The sequence below is a fragment of the Colias croceus genome, chromosome 11 (assembly GCF_905220415.1).
Source record: "Colias croceus chromosome 11, ilColCroc2.1".
NCBI lineage: Eukaryota > Metazoa > Arthropoda > Insecta > Lepidoptera > Pieridae > Colias > Colias croceus.
In genome coordinates, this window is record NC_059547.1 from 950,719 (window position 1) to 971,049 (window position 20,331).

Here is a 20,331-nt window from a genome sequence, read left to right on the forward strand (position 1 = left end):
GCCAAGGCTTCAAGTGACTATTCGCTCTGGAAAACCGTAAAGAAGATAAAAAGACCCATCAGTCACAAGCACCCTATTCGGAAAAAAGACGGCACATGGGCAAAGAGTGATCCAGAGAAGGGAGAAACCTTTGCGTCTCATCTAAAGGAAGTCTTTGTTCCAAATCCTTGCCAAAAAATTATGTCAACCGATATGAAGAATCGCTTTAAAAGCATTGATGATCCCTACCAGCTTGATCTCCCATTAAAGAAAATAAAAAAAGGTGAACTTATAGCGGTTATAAAAACTCTGAAACAGAATAAAGCTCCTGGATATGACCTTATTACTGTAAAAATGCTGAAAGAACTACCAGACTCAGCTTTAATATTTTTGACTCAGTTGTTCAACTGTATAATATCGAGAGGCATTTTCCCACGGCAATGGAAAGTGGCACAGGTCATAATGATCCTGAAACCTGGTAAGGCCCCAGAAGAAGTGTCTTCTTACAGGCCGATAAGCTTGCTTCCTATTCTTTCCAAAGTAATCGAGATTCTTTACTTGAAAAGGTTGAACTTCGTAATAGAAGAAAACAAAATCATACCGGACCACCAATTCGGATTCAGACAAAAACATGGAACCACAGAACAAATCCACCGACTGGTAGAAAAAATTCACAAAGCTTACGAGGCCAAAAAATACTGCAGTGCAGTGTTTCTTGATATATCACAGGCTTTTGATAGAGTTTGGCATCAGGGCCTGCTATATAAAATAAAAACTAAATTACCAACTAATCACTTCATATTTCTCAAGTCCTATCTAGAGGACAGACACTTCCAAGTAAGGCAAGGAGAATACGTAACGACCCTTCACAAAGCTCATGCCGGAGTTCCCCAAGGAAGTGTACTCGGTCCTACACTGTACCTGCTATTTACAGCTGACTTGCCCATGACAGATGGCGTGGTAATTGGAACTTTTGCTGACGACACTGCAGCCCTAGCAATCCACGAAAATCCAGTACAAGCTAGTGCAAACCTCCAAGTCTGTCTTGATAAAATTACTGAATGGTTATCAACGTGGCGAATTAAAGCCAATGAAAAGAAGTCTGTACAGGTAACATTTGCGACTCGTTACGGCTCGTGCTCACAAGTGTCTCTCAATGGAGTACCTATTCCTCAGGCTGATGGCGCGAAATACCTTGGCGTCTATCTGGATCGCAGACTCACATGGAGAACACATATTTTTACTAAACGTAAAGCCCTTGGCATTCAACTGAGAAAAATGTACTGGCTCCTCAACAAAAAATCCAAACTCTCGTTGGAAAATAAATTACTTTTGTACAAAAGCATCATTAAACCAATCTGAACCTATGGAATCCAGTTATGGGGAACTGCTTCCAACTCCAATATCGAAATCCTGCAAAGATTTCAATCGAAAATGCTTAGACTAGTCACAAACGCTCCTTGGTATGTTACAAACCAACAGTTACACCACGATCTTAAAATTCGAACAGTGAAAGACGAAATCAAGCACTCTATGAGCTCCTACAGAAAAAGACTTGATGAACATCCGAATTCTTTGGCCATGGATTTAATGAAAAACGACACAAAATTCCAAAGACTAAAAAGAAAAGCTCCCATAGATTTATAAAAAAAAAAAAAAAACAAAAAAACAAAAAAAAAAAATAATAATAATACGGCTGGCATCACTGGATCGCCTGCCCTACAAGTCTCAATCCATTCATAACCAAGTGCTGAATGTTCTTGAACAGATTGCATTTATACATACAAAAAAAAAAAAAAAAAAAAATGTGTACCTATTTGTTACACAATTTCAAAATTCAAATAAATACTTGTCTTCAATTCCTTATTTATTCTTACTAGTTAACAGTGAGGTAATCTTCTATAATAAATATTGTTACAGATGTTTTTCACAGCAATCCACTTAACGACCATTTAATTGTTACAGATGCGTTCCCGATAGAGATATGACTCCAGCTGCGTAACGGGTTATGGCGTAAAGCGCGGGAAGTGACATTTTTCCGGTAAGTTTTGAGAAAAAAAAAAGTTTGACGTTTGGTGCACAGATAATGTAGAAAATAATGTAGATTAAAAAGTTAGGTGACGTTTGTTTTTGTTTAGACATACTAGCAAGTAATTCTACACGAAATATTAAATCAGGAATAAGTTTAAAAGGAAATTTATGCATGACTAGATTTCCGCCCGCGGCTTTACCCGCGTTTTCAAAGGAAAACCCGCATAGTTCCCGTTCCCGTTGTATTTCCGGGATAAAACCTATTCTATGTGTTAATCCAAGTTTCCCTCTATAACTATGTGTGCTAAATTTCATTGTAATCGGTTCAGTAGAATTTGTGTGAAAGAGTAACAAACACACACACACACACACATCCTCACAAACTTTCGCATTTATAATATTAGTAGGATAGTTAAATTAACAACTGGATTGCATATTTCATTCACTCATTGATTATATGTTTGAGCGTTGACTGCTTGTGTTTGTATTTGTAAAATATTATTATTTATGACTTTATTAATAGGAACTCAAGTTACATATTTTTCATATGTGCACAATGTGTGACAAGTTTAAGACACGTGTTGCGATGAATATTTGCGTATAAATTAAATGTTATTTTGTTGAATGTAAATAAGATGTTATTTGTAATAGTAACCAATAATTTGAAATATGTATTAGTTGGGCCAATGGCCGAGAGGGACTAGTACACTGTTCATAATCTTAATTTAGTCATTTTAATTTAAATGATTTGCCTTTTATCCAAGTCTTAAATTACTGATCTCAAAGCTTGTAGTATATGACTATTGATTTTAAATAGTTTTGCCCCGTATTCCTATAATAATAGACGACATCATCCGCTATACAGAGATGTAGCGTGATAAGCGAAGATTCGTATAATTGACATGAAATAGTTGTGCATCATAACTTATTCCTTTCAAAAAAGGGATGAAATCGTACAGAAGTGAGATAAAGAAAGATTTGTGTAACCCGCAGGTGTGAGCTTGAACAGCTGGCATGGGCGCGTCGGGCGGGTCAGACGAGTTCGTGCCGCCGCGGCTGTCGCGGCTGCTGCACGCGCTGCCGCACATCAACGTCACGCTGCACCGCGTCAACGACACCTTCGCGCCCAACTCGCCGATATACCTTGAGGTGAGTGTCTACAAGAGTTGTCTCTTGAAAACATCACTCTAGTAGTAAATAACATCATATCAAACTACGAAACTTTCAAACTCTACCCTCGAATGATAATGGATATGAGCTGACTTAGATCAGTTGCTTGTAGGATAAGTTGAAAAGACACATTGAAAAACTTACCCTGAGAATTGAAATAGCACAAGGGAATATGAGCTGGCTTCTTTTTTAGATCTGACTACATAGAAAATCATACAATGATTTAAAACATTTTAAGTCGCCTTGCTAATGCATGTTTATAGAGTATAATAACCTGGTATCTCTCTTAAATGGCTATAGGCCATTAGGGATATTGAAATGATGTAAAATGATACGTAAAACTCATACTCATCGATACCTATTTAAATGAGGTGGATGGATAAAAGAAAAGATACAATGTCATACACAAGAGGTCCTTCGAGATTGTACCTAAAGGTTAAGTATTCAATGTCACGAGGCGCATAATCGCCTTGATGTCCCTCATTACCAATACGTTAACCTAAATCACCAAGTTATATATAAGTAATAAGAATAAAAGATAGGCTCGAAGTATATTTCCAAAAGTGACTCATATTATTGTTACACTCTCAAAAAATTACATTTGTTAGTCAAGTAGTGGAGAGAGCGGTTTTACCAAGATACAGGTTTGATCCGTGGTAATGATTCACTAGGAAGAGAATTTAGAGATTTCCGGGTACAAGAAACGGTTAGAATCTTAAGTTCTTAGTTAAAGTTGTTATTTAGTTGAAAAATAGTGTAGGTATACTAGGCCACATCGTTGTAGAAAGAACTACAAAATATATGGGTTTTATGTTTTATGTTAAAAAATAAATATTTATGTTAAAAAATAGCCTATATTAAAATCATATTAACCCAGATGTTCTAGGAAGTTGGCCTAGTTCAACAACTGCTGACACGATGCGAATTTTCATCATGGCCGAGTGTTAAACTGAATAGCATTAAAATAATAGACTACGTGTCCATGATTAAATGGTTGAGCTTTTATGATTAGCAGGAAGTAAAAACGTAATTCAGAGCACGTTACCAGCTATGAACATCTATTTAAAGAAGAATAGTATAAATAGGTACATTGTATGCATATAATTAGTATTGTACTTCTTATTGAAAGATTGCTTTATTTAGCTTCTGAAACAAAGATTTTATTCCATCAATTAATTACAATATGGAATTTCCTTTTACCTAAGTAACCGCCTTCCTGAGAACAGAGATTTTCTAAGTTCAACGTTCCTGATGACCTAATTGCCGGAAGGAAAATTAATAATTGAAACAGACGTGATACATTTCACATCTGTTTTAATTACTGCTACCCTTTACTCTGGTATAGCTGATTAGTCAGCTAAAATTATTGACGACCATGTCTATTATCCTTAAAAGTTCAACGACTGTTATTGTTAAGAGGCCTACACCACCGAAACTAGCGCCACCGAACATTTTATTTTTTTTACTCCTTAACCAGATCAAATTTAAAAAATCTAGCTCGGTACTTTGCTAGTATATTACTTGTAGTATTTTTGGTATTACTTTTCACTATTCTAACTGTTCATTATTCTAGAGAACTTTTGATTACCGCCAAAAGTGGCCACTTTTGGCGGTAATCAAAAGTTCTCCTAATTTACCGAATGCAAAATAATGAAAAGTAATACCAAAAATACTACAAGTAATATACTAGCAAAGTACCGAGCTAGATTTTTTAAATTTGATCTGGTTTAGGAGTAAAAAAATAAAATGTTGGGGGGGCGCTAGTTTCGGTGGTGTAGTCGCCTTAAGACGACACAGGACTTTTATAACTTTTATCCTCTAAAATTCCAGAGCCTCGGAATCCTCGGTTCGATCCCTGGCGCCTGGCTGATCCTCACACTGACCGTGCTGCTCATATACCTGCTCACGAGATGCTGCGACAGGAAGCAACGCCCGCCCAAGAGTATCACTGCGCTCAAGGTAAGATTAGACCTATTCTAAAGTTCTTCTGTAGGTTTAGGGACTGTAGAAGTATAAGCAGGTTAACGTACTTACATTTTCACAACATTCGTGCAAAGTTTTTAAGGGGAGTACTGTGTATTGATTATATTAATGTAAGTCGAGCCACTAACTTGCGTGCACATTTTTGTAAAATGTATTAATGTTCACCCTCTTGGTGAAAAAAAATATTTGTGAGCATATTCGTGCGAATGTGAGTGACCGGCATGTGACATATTCACCTTAAAAAATAAAAATACTAACTATATGACATGCAGGCTAGGCTGAACATGCTGGAACTCAATTGTTAACATCTATGTCTACCATGTTTTTTGGCAAATAAATTAATTTGAATTTGAATTTGAATTTATAAATCATTTTATGTAAAATGTTTTTATGGAAACAATATCGTGGCAAATACATTTTCTACCGTCTTTACTATAATTAATGTTGTTATGCTTTTTCATTACCGCTCCACTTTGTTTGTTCCTTTTGTTCCTATGACAAAGAGAAATAGCTATAATTCACTACTTCCGAGTAAATACAATTAATTTACGAAAAGGAATTTTCTAAAAACGTAAGAAGCCGTTATTTAAGCGTTGCACGCAATAATAAAATTAAGCAATATGTCAGCATGGAATTTAGATTGAGTGCACTTCGCCTTTAAAACAATACTAAATAGTGGGATATTTTTAGTTCCATTGGTTTGTATATTAGCTAGGGCTGCTTCTATATATTTTTATTGAGAGTATTAGCAAGTTAATTATATACACGTTTACCGACACATATTTATAGTTAAAAAAAACATTTTAATATTAATATATTGTCGTTTCGTCAAAAGCCATATAAAATTATCTGTGATATTATTACAATAAGTATTTTGAAAAGTTATATTAATTAACATTAAAACATAAGAATAAGACATTCAATATCTGTTAAGAACATTATATTATTTAAAGTGAAAATATTAGAAGATCTATATTCTATACTGTCTGTTAAAATCATTATGTTGTTGATAACCCTACAGTAGCTGGTAGGATCATCAAACGGTTCCCACAGTGAAGTAACCCCACATGTGTGAGCTGTTAGTCGCGATATTAAACTATATACGATTTATTGAATTCACAACCAATATAACTGAGGAGTTATTGTTTTATTTCGATTTTTATTACTCTTTATTGATTGGATCGTTTGGAAACGTATTAAAATTTATAGTTTGGTAAATTATGGATTGATAGTTATTTTTGATATCATTGTGATTTGTTTTGATATTTCTTGACGAAACTGTAGGTTAAAATTATGCTGAAAACGAGTGTAATTTTTTTCATATTTTTATATGAATAAAATTAAGCGGAACTAGTGGAGCAAAGAAGGTGGATTTAAATGTTCAGTTTCAGATTTATTTATTACGGGTTTATATGTATTATATATATTTCAGAAAATATAAATCTAAATATTAAAAAACAGAAAAAATCCTAAGGGACAATTCACGCCATCTACTAAGAGTCGCTAGAATATCTCGTCTTGACCCATATACCTACAACTTAGCCTACATGTTTTTCTAGGTCATCCTTCTGCATATTAAATTGCTGCAAATCGATTTAGTTTTTTAATAAAAGATTACTTTGCACAAGCAAGCAGCGAGGAACTTTTGCATTGATGTAAATTGAAAAAGTTCAACATTACGTTGGAACTTTTGCATTTATAATGTTTTTTATTGATTGAACTTGAAAATAAAGTATGTATTTAGACATTGCCTTTTAAGAATTGTTTCATCCACGATGTAATTTCTAAACTGAGAAAATTCACAAAATGAAAAATGTAATTATTAAATAATTAATATTTATTCATTACATTTTTTAAAGAAAAACTTGGTAAAAAAATATTAAAATTCATATAAACTTATTTTATCCATTATAAGCTACCATTTACCAACATTACTGTAAGGAAAAAGTTGGGCGTCTATAGTCAAAAGCTACTTACGAAAAATCTGCTTCTAAGTAATAATTTATGAGAAGTGTACCAGGGATCCTGTACTACTATCTTGGTATCAATTATATAAATTAATTAATAATTTTCAGATAACACTTATGATACTGTCGGTGCTCTGTTGCGGCGCGATCGGTGTCGGTCTCTTTGGCAATGACGACCTTCACAACGCCATGCTGCAGAGCATCCAGGCTGGTAACCAGCTCGCTGCACTGGTTAACACTGTTAAGAATCAGGTGATTATAATTATAGGATAGATGTAGAACTAGAATGAGGTATGGTCGAATTTTAATGATAAATCTTTGTAATATGATTTGTTCTTTCAATAACATAGTGCCTACTTGTGCCTAATTTTCAAATTGTGAATGATAAAAATAATCTAGTTTCTAGCCTTTATTAGACACCAATTTACAGGAATTCACAAAGTACACAATTTGGGAACTAATCAGTTTATCCAGATTCCAGCAGTTGACAGACTGTCCAAAATTACAAATATCATATTTGCAATAATTGCAATACGATATTTTGCAAAAAAAAAAAAGAAACAAGTTATGATCCTGACAAAAAAGAAATGTAAATAATGCGTGGTAACTTTCGTTCAGTCAAGCATACTAGAAGAAGCGATGGGTTCCCGCGCACGGGCACCTCTAGCTCGACTCGCTGATGCACTAGACGCGCCCGTCGCGAACCAGACAGCGCTGGGCACGCTACTGCGAGCGCTGTCAGCACTGCGCAACAACGCAAGTGCAGCAGCTTCAGCCGCTGACAACTTGCGGCGTCCGCTGGCAGCGCTGAACCTGGATGCATTCATGAAGGTAAGCGCTGCTGGTGTTGAGAAACGTCAGTTGCTCTGCAGCTTTTAACGACGATAGGATAATCTCCCAGCGTCTATTTCACATCATCTTCTACACTTAGTATTACTCTTTGTGGTCCTTCGAGCCGGATATTATCGATTCTTTCTATTTGTGTCGCGAAATAAACGTTAAAATTTTATTTAACAATTTTTGCTATTAAATTCCACATATTTTTATTGTAGTTTTTACATTTTACACCATTTTCAATTTGTTCAATAATTATTACTGGTCCTTCGAGCCGGATTTTTCCAATTCTTCTTTGAAAACATTACCATATTTTTATAAATAATCATAAAGCTAATGAAAAGTGTTGCGTTTCCAGCGGCTTTGGATCTGGGAGGCAGCTCGGTGGGCGGGCGGCATGGCGGGCTGGTGCTGCGGCGGCGCCGTGTGCGTGGCGCTGCTGGCCGCCGCCGCCAGGCGCTCGCGGCGCGCGCTGCTGCTGCTGTGTGTGAGTGTTGTTGGCCGTGCTGTGGGAGCGGGCAGTGCTGCGGGGCGGCATGCCATTTGGGCGTTTTTTAAGTTTAAAATGACGATTTTAGACTTTTTTGAAGTGTTTATTTAGGCGCGCTGAGAGTAAAATTTCGCGTCATGGCAATACCGTCACGTCATGGAGTAAGTAGGTAATGGTATCTTTGAATCGTCTAAAGAAGTTCCACTTCTGACACATGCACTCAGCTCACACTCTATTTTATACCCAACTAAGATTTATATTACTTTATTTGAACGTTCTCTCGACCTCTAAGACCATTTACATCTACCCACATTTTGATTTAAAATTAAAACTTGACATTTACCTTATTTTCAGTATAAATCGCGATTTTTTTATTTTTTATTTCTATATTCACATAATATGTGTACAGGTGTGTGCGCTAGGTGCGCTAGTGGCATGCTGGGCGGCAAGCGCGGCGCTGGTTGCGGGCTCGGTGGCGGCGGCGGACGCGTGCCAGGACCCCGCGCGGGCCATCGCACTGTACGCACCGCATAGATTGCCGCTCGATGTATGTATATAATGGGGGGATTCGAAAAAGGGTTTATAAAGTTTCAATAATAATATGCCCATGTTTTGTTTTCTCTAACCCGTCTATCATTTAATAACTCAGCCCCCGGAATCACAGACACAATAGAAAATCTATTGTGTCGTGGACCGATCGGGCCGCTTGGGGCTCAATGGGTAAACTACGAATGCCACAGACGGAATTTATTTCCAAACATCAGGTAGTCTTGACAATATATCCAGACTTCTAAAATCTATGAGAAAAGTTCTATAATAAAATAAATAATAAATAGTATAGATATACACACAGACATAAACATTCATTTGTTTGGTACCAAATTTGGTCGATACTTAGCAACACAGAAATTCGACAAACTAAACACCAACATATCTGTAGGGGTTTTGCTAACCTACAAAATGTACAACGTGAGACGCAATGTGCAACTTGATATTGATATCGCCGGACGTATACCGAGCGCAATAAATATGTATGCCTCATAAGTGAGCCTTTTTAACCGACTTCAAAAAAAAGGAGGAGGTTATCAATTCGGCCGGTATGTTTTATTTTTATGTATGTACACCGATTACTCCGAGGTTTCTCGACCGATTTACGTGATTCTTTTTTTGTTCGATGCGGGATGGTGTCGAATTGGTCCCATAAAAATTTTTATTTTATGAGCATTTTTGTCTGTATTTCGGATAGGCCCAATGGTTTTTATTTTATGAGCATTTTTGTCTGTATTTGTAAATGTTGAAAGTGCAAGTTTGAAGTCGGTTGTTTTTAACGCAGTTATCACTTGTAAATTAGTACACCTAAACACCTAAATATCTATTTCAGATGGTCCACTACTACCTGTCCTGCAAGGTGTCCCGCGAAAACGTGCTGACAGCTGAGCTGCGCAACGCACAGCGCGCGGTGGTAGCTGTGCGGCAGGCGCTGGCCGTGCTGTCTCGTGGCGCTCCACAGCTGTTCAACGATCCCGGTCAGTTTGTGTGTTTGTGTGTATATAGACCCTGATAGCATGTTTGACATATAGGTAATACACATAGCTGATAGATAAGCTAAACAGAACATAAAAATAAATTTAGTGTAATTCGTGCGATAGTTGTGAATCCGGCTCTAAGGATCAAACTATAGATCCTTCGAACCGGATATGAATTTAAATTATGTGAAGTAAAATTTCAAGGTCGCATCATGGCAGTGCACGTCATGGATTAAGGCGATGATTTTGTTAATATGTTTTAAATTTTAGTTTTAATTATTGTTTCAAGTGTAGGTTTATAATTGTTTGCATGTTGTGTTCGCTCCTAGAAGGCCGTCCAACTAAATGTCACAAAGATAAGATTATGATTGTATTTTCACAAAATGTTGGAACGTCCAGTTAGCGGACCGAATAAAGTAAAAAAAAAAAAAAAATTTACTTATTTTATGATTTCCAGGTCTGCAGCCGGCCCTGGGCGCGCTGGGCGCGGGCACGGGCGAGGCAGAGCGCGCGCTCGTGTCGCTGAGCAGCGCGCTCGAGTGCCGCATGGCAAGGGCCTACTTCGTGACCGCGGCACGGGCTGCGTGCGACGCGGGGCTACAGGTGCGTACTTGACCAACATAATTATAAATCCATACTAATCCATACTAATATTATAAATGCGAAAGTAACTCTGTCTGTCTGTCTGTCTGTTACTCAATCACGCCTAAACTACTGAACCAATTTTTATGAAATTTGGTATGGAGATATTTTGATACCCGAGAATGGACATAGGCTACCCTTTATCCCGGGAAAATGACGCAGTCCCGGAAATCCTACGGGAACGGGAACTATGCGGGTTTTTCTTTGACTGCGCGGGCGAAGCCGCGGGCGGAAACCTAGTAATAAATAAATAAATAAATATTTCAGGACAATTTTCACACACGGCGCGATCTGATCCCATACTATGCTTTCGCTTGTGTTATGGAAACTAGAAGGCTGATAAACATACATATATAATTTTTAAATAAATACTTATATAGATAATTAACACCCAGACACAGAGCAATCATCTATGTTCATCACACAAATATTTGCCCCGGGTGGGAATCGAACCCACGACCTCTGGCTTGGAAGGCAGGGCCACTACCAACCAAGCCAACCGGTCAGTGAAGTCAATTGGGGCGTTAATGTATGATATCATTGTCCTTGTCCAGCAATGGATGTCCCACGGGTGAAACGATCGACGACGAATGTACAATATGAAATGTATCGCTTATAAACTCTGCCTAGTACGCGTAGGCAGAGTTATGCTTTGGACAATTTTTGAGGATAATTCTAGACATTTATTCAACGTCAAAAAATGGTGTTAACCAACATAATAATAGAAATTAAGGGTGCTGTGCTTCAGTTAGGGCGCCAAATGAAAATATATTTGTTTTTTTGACGTGACAACGTCTTATAATTCGATAGAGCCGGCTGCACGCACGAAAAAACATGACTCATGCGGCGTTACCTCGCTCTGAGGCGTTCCGTAAGGCCTTGAAGTGCAAGCGAGAGCGCGGAACGAGCGACAAAGAAGCACAATCGGACGTTGTCACGTTCAACTATCGGCAGTAAACCAACTTTACAGACAACCATCGAGATATATGTACTACGTACTAGAGAGGCGATCGCTACTACACTCTCTTTAACACGAGCTAGAGGCAAGAATCACAAGTCTCTTTAGTCTGTGCCGGACGCTTGCCGCGTCAACACGTGTTATTGCTCTGTTCAAAATGCCTTCGTGTGTGCTAAGATATTGTTTTAACAGTTCCCATAATACAAACAAATCCCGAGGAGTGACTTTTCACCAGTAAGTTTCCTTATTATGAGTAAGTCATGCATTTTACTAATATTGTTATCATTTTGCGAAAAATCACCACGCGTTCTGCGTTTCGCGCCATTTTTCATAGACTAACAGCACAGACGTGACACTATCGATGAGTGTTAAAAAAATTTAACTGGATTTTTTAACTATGAATATACAATATATACTAGGAAAGATTACCGTGGTGTAGTACCTAAATATTTATACTTTTACCCGACTACGCAAAGTAAAACAGTAGGTTATATTAATTAATATTTATTTATTTACCTATTTTTATTTATTAAAAAAAGGTTCATCAACAGTTGTTCCAATAGGATTTATAAATTATTATGCACAACAATTACAAATAAACACAACATTCACAGAAACTAATACAGTAAAAGTTCCTTAATCGCGCTTCCTTTATTCGCGTTTTCACTATTCGCGGATTAAAAAAATGCGACCCAATTTCTATATTCGAATGTAAAATTTTTTTTTATTCGCGGATTTAATAAGTACATACATAATAATAAAATTATTCCAATAGGTATCTTACCCAATATCCTTGTCAAATGGACTAATAAGAAAGTAAAATAGATCTTATTACAAGTTTGCCTAAAGTACATAATATTATGTTCTTAAATGATATCGCCCTGAGATTTTATTCAACCCCCTCCCCCATCCTCGAATCTCACGTGAGCTTTTTCAAAATGTGAGTTTCTTATACGTAAACGCCATCAACATTGAATCATCGTATCCATTTAATTAGGGCTATTATAAACCAATACTCCAAAATTCGATTACATCATGAAGCAAAAACTGATAAAACTATTGATTACTACACAAAACGACAAAAGCTTACTAAATTGATATTATTTAAAGGAAATTAAAATACATAGTTTAATATAAAATCCTCTTTTTATTAATTCCCTAGTATCAGTACCACCAGATAGTACCGAGTAAACAGATTGCACAATGTGTCGCATCTGCGCGCATTGCTTAATCTTTGAACTTGAAGCCACGCCTCGCTCGTTCCACACGTACCCCACCACATCGGCCGCGCGCAATGTTTTTGTTTGGAATAACCTCTCTAGTACGTAGTACATATATCTCGATGCAGACAACCAATTTTTTTTTGTATTTTTGTACATTTAAATGTCATATTTTTTTTGTAATGTGTCCTTGTCAATCGTTATTTATGTGTGAAAGATATTGAAATGTCATTTTTTGCAGGCTTTAAGCCTTCAGCTGCTGGCAGCTGTGGTGGCCGGGTTTCTCTTCACAGCCATCGTGTTGGTCGATTCGCATGCTTGGATTTATATCAACACTAAGTAAGTTTATTATCAAACTAGCTGAGCCCCGCGGTTTTACCCGCATTGCTCCGCTTCTTTTGGTCTTTGCCATACTGAACATAGCCTATTAAAAATAAACTCTTCCTTCGATAAATGGGCTATCTAAAACTGAAATAATTTTTCAAATAGGACCAGTATTTCCTGAGATTGGCGCGTCCAAACAAACATATTCTTCAGCTTTATAATATCAAGTTATGCTACCCACGTAGGTAGCATAACTACCCTCATAATCTATACTCGATTAAGATAAAATTACTTTATTTTATTGCTTTTACTTATTGTAAGGAGATTTTTTTTTGCCTTATATGTGAAGTTTTCAGCGTTCTTCGTTGTTAAGATTACAAGGTATTTGTAATTTTCTGGTGTTGTAATTATATTTTTCTAGCCAAAATGACTTTGAAATTCAATTTTCAGCAACTTTTGTTATCTAACACCGTATTTATCCCCAGACGCGCGTCCCCAGCTGAAGAACAAGCGCCGTTCCTAGCGGGTGCTGCGTGCGGGCCGGCTGCAGCCCGCACGCTGCCCCGCCCCGCCCCGTTCCCCAACGGCAAGCCGCCGTCCTACAGCGCGGCTGTGCAGCTCATGGACCTGAGTGAAAGGGAACGGGAACGGCCCAGGTAGGAAATAACTCGGATAAAACGGGGGAATGGTGGAAAAAAACATGGAAAACATTAAAAAAAAGGAAAATTTTTTTAAATGGAAAAGAAATCGAATAAAACTTGACTTTGAGAGAAGATTTACCGCTCTTTCACAAGGGGGTAAGGGAAAGTGTCTATATACAGACCCGTGACACTCTGTGTATAACCCGAGCAGATAGAGAATTGATCTGAAGATGGTTAGATGGATGGACGTTCTCGCTCACTCTCTATCGCTATTTTTACTCACACAGTGAAGTACGCGTTGCAAAAAAAAGAGTTATGTACACGCGTCAGAAGTTATACTTCTTTGGCGTATGGAAAAATACTAGAATATACAACTTGAACGTAGTTATCAATTTTCATACCACCTAGAACTAACTGTTAAATTTAGGTGTCGGTGTGCGTGCGCATCGTAAAATTTAAATTTCACTCTCATCATTTTTCTCCATCGCGCCAAAAGAAGTATAACTTCAAAAAATTGTGGCGGGATTCACCGCTTTATTTGATCATTTTTGGCGTAAAATTTCATGCATTACTTATCGTTTGAAATGATAAATAAGTAAACGTACGTATCAGAATAAGCTGTGAACATTCTTGTTTTGTTTTGTCATGTAACTTCTGAGTCAAACATTCTGTTATTAATTATGTTTGACTCAGAATATATACATATATTTATATTGTCAAACAGTTGTGTAGTTATTTACTCCATTTTGTATATGTACGTATTGGCACACGTCACAATATCTGTACCTACGCAGATCTCGCGTATCGGGCAGCGCGACGCTCGGCCGCAACAGTGGCGGAGCCCTAGGCGGCGCGCTGGGCGGAGCCCTAGGTGGCTCGCACACGCTGGGCCGGGCTCCGCACAACGGCAAGTACGCGACGCTCAGCAAGCAGTGCAAGACGCTCGAGAGCAACGACTTCTACTGAGAACGGCCTGGCGGCGCGCCCGAGCCTGCTGGTGCGTTTGTATTTATTTATTTATTTATTTATTTTGATTTGCCAACAGATGTACATCTTATATTTAAAATATATTTATTTATTTATTATTTAATTTATTTTATTTATTATTTAAAATATATTTTGAGTATGTGACATAATTAGCATGCATAGCAAGATGTAGATCCAATTACAGGCAAATACAACATGCGTTTTTGAATTGTATCAAATTATAGCTTCTAATCGTAGTATAAATTTTAATCAGAAAACATTATTCTTATATAATTGTAAGTATAACATCATATAGCCAATCACATTTTAATTTGTTCGCCCGCACGCATTTACTTAGTCGCACATGTAAAATAACTACTCAAACTCAAACTCAAACATTCATTTATTCAATTAGACTACTATTTAGTAGCACTTTCGAATCGTCATTACATAATTATTTTAACATTTACCACCGATTCGGAAAGCAGTGATCTATGGAGAAGAATCGGCAAGAAACTCCATAGTTGCTCTTTTAAAATCATGTAAATATTACAATATATGAAACTTATATCTAACTAAGTACATAATATGCCAATGAACTGTCTTGTGGTTTTTACGCGACAACCCTCCATGGGTTTTTATCGTCCATATATTCCTGAATACTGTAGTACGCTCTCTGAACTAATACATTTTTTATATAAGTTTTAAATTTAGAACTACTAAACTCTTTAATATTGTGAGGAATTCTATTGTAAAAGCGTATACCTTGACCCATAAATGAATTTTTAACTTTAGCTAATCGGAAAAATGGCATTTCAATTCTATTCCTGTTCCTTGTGCCATAATCGTGTCTATCTCCTACTCTTGTGTGTAAGTCGGAGCTTTTGTGTACATGCAAAATATTATTAAATATATACTGTGATGGTACAGTAAGGATACCAGTATTCTTAAAATGATCTCTTAGTGAATCCCGAGCACGTAAATTATATATAGAGCGAATGGCTCTTTTCTGTAAGATAAATATAGTTTCTATATCTGCAGCCCTGCCCCACAGTAGAATTCCATAGGACATAATGCTATGAAAGTAGCTGAAATAAACCAGTCTAGCCGTATCTTCATCGGTGAGTTGCCTTATTTTTCGGACTGCATATGCAGCTGAACTGAGCTTACCTGCAGCGGTGTTGACATGGGCTCCCCACTGTAGTTTCTCGTCCAATGTTAACCCTAGAAATACAGTAGACTCAGTAGGATGCAATACCTCCCCGTTCAAGGTAATATCTCTGTTCAACTTTTTTACGTTAGGAAGTAAAAATTCAACACAAGTGGTTTTTTTGGCATTTAATAATAAATTATTGGCATTAAACCATTCAGATACTTACACGCTAACTCATTCGCTAATCCACTTACACGCTAACTCATTTGCTAATTTAGTCTTACACGATAAATCATTCGTTCATCAATGTACTAATTTAACTTTAATACGCTAACTCTTAAACTCTAATTCTCTGATCCACTTACATGCTAACTTACTTGATCACGGCAAATAAATGTTTTAAGTTGGTGTTTGATTATTTTTAACGTGTACGATGGCACATTGCCGATAATTATCGTATTTTTCAGTTATTTTTTTACTTCCCTTAACTCATTCATTGATTTCTTATTTCAAACATTTACAACGAGACATGAAATACCTCACCATTTAACTCATAATTTCAAACACGTTTAACATAAAATGTACCACTACTTAATTAATTATTTTAATCATTTTGAACATGAATTAAATTTAAATACATTATGCATGACATATACATCACGTTGCAGGTCAAGCGGGGCGCACGGCCAGCCTGAACCGGTTCGACCCGAAGTACGCGTCGTTCGGCCCCCGCGCCCCCCGCCCCCGCCCGCCCGCGCCGCCCCCCCTCGCCACCTTCTCCCCCCCAAGGGACAAGTACGCGACCGTCCGGCCCCAGAGACGGGACCCGCAGCCCCTCTCCGCGGCCGCGTTGGACTACCGCAGCCTGCAGCGGCCCCGGCGAGAGCGGGACAGAGATAGGCCCGAGCGGCAGGAGCGACAAGGACAAGAGAGACCCGACCGACCCGACCGACCTGAACGACCCGAAAGACCAGATAGGGTTGAGAGACAAGATAGGGTTGAGAGGCAATTGCGTCGCCCGAGACCGGAGCGACATGATGCAAGGGATCTGTACGCGGTGACGGAGTTGTAGTGCCGGCTCAGGATGTGCAAGCAAAGCTGCCGCCATGATGTTGTGTGATGTGAAGTGTTAAGTGAATTTGATTAGAAAGTGATTACAAATAAAAGTGAAATAGCGAAAAAGTTGTGTTGTGACTGAAAAGGGAGTTTGAAGAAATGTTGTGACCGCCTCCTTGGTTCGTATGAACGTAGAACGGTGGTCCTGGGTTTGATTCCATGTTGGGACGAAATATAATGTCCCCGTCTAGCAGGACACAGAAGGCTCATCATCTATTTTTCCTTAAGATAGGATTAGGTGCATGCAGCATCAAATAATGTTAACCCGAGACAAAAGTGGATGCAATTTTTGTTGTGTCAATAAATGATCTGTTTAAATGGTTATCAATTACGTGCTTATTACATGTATTTAAGAAAGTCATTCAATAGAAACAATAATTATCGTAAGTATAATCTGTGCAATATAATAATCAAAACTAAAATTCAGCAAAAAAACTAAAAAAGTTTTTTCATATGTATTCTTCCCCTATTCTATGCAACGAAATAGTTATAATGTGACAACACGTAAATGGAAACTGTATTTATAAATTTAATACATAAATTGTATCCGGAAAAGTTTAATAAATATATCAATCTCTGAAAATAACGGTAACCATACAACTCTATATAATATAATATAAAGGACAATTCAAGTGAAGTATTTAATTTAGTTTGTCACTCTGTAACTCTGTACCAACGAAAGTGATGTGACATTTTTTTATGAAAATATAAAATTCGCTCGATGGTTCGATAACGAACATGGAGCGCTAAAAGACGAAAATGCCTATAATTTGCATTTTAACAGTTAAACATTCGAAGTGGTACTTTAAATCGACTTCGTGCGTACAAATTAAATTAAAAACTATGGCCTAGGAACTTTTGTATATATTTTTAATCTCTCTACTCTATATTCGAAAAATTCTAGAACATTCGAAACGAAAACGGCGGGAATTATTTTCAATGAGCTTCTGTCTACGGCTGTGGAAACTGAATAATGACTGAAGAATAAACATTGATTTTCTCGTCTTATTTATTGAATAGCTCAATCGAAATTCGACCTTACTCCTTTCTATACAAGATACAATTTAGTAAAATTTACACCAGTATAGGAGGACGAAAGCGTTTTGAGTTTTGTACAAAATTTAGACGAAATTTTTCGACGTTTCGAATATAATGCGACCTATTTAAATAGTGTGGTAACTTTGCCAAAATGTAGTCTGGCGAGTAGGGGCTCCGAGCCTAACGTAGATAATGTATATAAATATATTAGATATCTCATAATAGGCTCGTTTGTGTGAATTTTAATCTTTTGAGCATTTATTGACGAACGGAACTTTTCAATTTCGATACAAGTTGTGAATGCACCGATTTTTTATATTACATATTAATTCGGCTCAAGGCATTTTTTTATCTAGATAATATAGCGTGGACCTAATTGTAAAAATAATCTTGTTAAGTGTATTAAGTGTAAGCATTCCATCATTTGTAGTGAATCGGGAATTGGTAGATCTAAAACTGACTTACTGGTATTAAGGTGCAAAAACAATACTGCCATTTGAAATGCTAGATTAGGGCTAGCGCGCAAGAGCAACTTTTGTCTCCGCAACTATTTTGTCTCTCCCATCAACTCTATGGGGAGTTGCGTCGCTACGTGCGCGCACTTTCTTACCAGCCCATAGAGTTGATGGGAGAGACAAAAGTTGCTCTTGCGCACTAGCTCTTAGGTGTTCAGAGTGTAGCCACTCTTAATAACACCATCTATTGTAAGGAAAGTGATTGCGAAAGACAAGAATCTTGGCTGTATGTATGCTACAGCCATTCAACTGAAAAGAAAAAAAAAATATATGACAATAGTTTCGTTATCTGTTGATAGAAGCGCGGCAAAATATACTTTTTTTTAACTGGCATTTTTTTATTAAATGTCGCAATGAGAAAGTACTTTTTTCCAGTGACCAGAAAAAAAACTGGAAATTCATTTTCAATATTTATACGATTGGATTTTTCGCGATCATTTTTTTGGAATAATTCTCGTATAGGCTAGTAGTTAATAAGCGACGTGGTACCAGTTTTTATTCAGTATTAAAAATAGTGAACTTTGTGAGAATTTACAACGACGTTTCGTACGTTTTTAATGGAGATAATTTTAGTTAACTTCAAGGTACCGTAAGCAGTGTATTCGCCAAAGATATGCATAATGTATAAGTACATACGTATATAACTAGTATATTATTATCGATAGTTTAAGATATTTAACGGCTGCTACATGCCAATCGGTTAATTTGTACAAATCTCATTTCTTATTTATTTTAAGTGAATATTTATGATAATGTCGCCTATTTTATATTGTATATGTATTTATATTGTCGACTACATATTGCTCAATTTTGTAACTTATGTAAATTATTTTTGAGCAGGTAACTTAAGCTGTTATGGCTTTTGATTTATGCATTTGCGATTTATTAATTGAAAATTCAGGAAATAGATTTTTTATTTCCTTCAAGAATTGGTAATAGTTTTGGGACAAAAGGACATTAATTATTAAGTAAATCAAAAGCTCAAATACAGCTGGATAATGAATCACAATTTTTTGTCTAAATTATTAAGCTTTGTTGTAAAATAATGTACAATTTTCTATTGATATGGTCTGGCGTTTATGGAATGAATTATAGTATAAATAAATAATCTGAACGAATATGCAATATCTTGTACTGGTTTAGAAGCTTGGGTGAAAAAGTAAACAAAAATTAACCAACCGCATTTGATAACCCATTTATTCCAAAAAAATGAGAACTTGGAATATTGTATTGAAATTAATATAATGTCAATAATGTTGTTATGGGTTATTTTTCTTAAGCACACGATGATATGAATTTGGAAACAAACAACTATGCTATTATAAAGAAATCGTTTTATTTCATTGACGTACACAATCAATGGTAATGTTAACTTAAAGCAAGAACTACATGCACTTATTACAAAAAATTAAAAAAACGGTTAGACTTAACCACAGGATAATAATTAAGTGGTAAGTAGTAACTAACTAGCTTATTTTAACAAAACTTATATCTAAGTAATCTTAGCAAATTAATGAGGGCGCCAGGAAGATTTTATTCATAAACGGGATCCTTCCAATCCCTGCCTTTAGTTAGCTCCGGTAGTAATAAATAGTGGTATGGATATCGAATGCGTATAATTTTGATCGTGAGATCGAAGGCGTTTCATATAGGCTACAAACAAAACACAATTTTATTTACTTTTGAGTTTCAATAATTTTAACATTATAGTACTAAAACTACGACTTACCCCTTCTCGCACGAAAATAATAGCACAAACTTAGGATAATAACACTTAT

The 20,331-nt window shown here is 36.6% G+C and overlaps 1 protein-coding gene across 1 annotated transcript in view; it reads left to right on the forward strand.

The window, feature by feature from the left end:
* LOC123695904 (protein tweety) overlaps positions 1 to 17,989 on the forward strand; it is a 62,940-nt gene extending 44,951 nt beyond the window's left edge. The window contains exons 3-15 of the mRNA XM_045641859.1: positions 1,945 to 2,020; positions 3,004 to 3,159; positions 5,011 to 5,139; positions 7,239 to 7,382; positions 7,749 to 7,961; positions 8,323 to 8,451; positions 8,864 to 9,001; positions 9,836 to 9,980; positions 10,438 to 10,583; positions 13,042 to 13,139; positions 13,610 to 13,780; positions 14,560 to 14,762; positions 16,553 to 17,989. Coding sequence (XP_045497815.1) covers positions 3,025 to 3,159; positions 5,011 to 5,139; positions 7,239 to 7,382; positions 7,749 to 7,961; positions 8,323 to 8,451; positions 8,864 to 9,001; positions 9,836 to 9,980; positions 10,438 to 10,583; positions 13,042 to 13,139; positions 13,610 to 13,780; positions 14,560 to 14,731 — 1,620 coding nt within the window. The 5' untranslated portion in view covers positions 1,945 to 2,020; positions 3,004 to 3,024 and the 3' untranslated portion in view covers positions 14,732 to 14,762; positions 16,553 to 17,989. The remainder of the gene's footprint in view (positions 1 to 1,944; positions 2,021 to 3,003; positions 3,160 to 5,010; positions 5,140 to 7,238; positions 7,383 to 7,748; positions 7,962 to 8,322; positions 8,452 to 8,863; positions 9,002 to 9,835; positions 9,981 to 10,437; positions 10,584 to 13,041; positions 13,140 to 13,609; positions 13,781 to 14,559; positions 14,763 to 16,552) is intronic.
* The last annotated feature ends 2,342 nt before the right edge of the window (positions 17,990 to 20,331 follow it).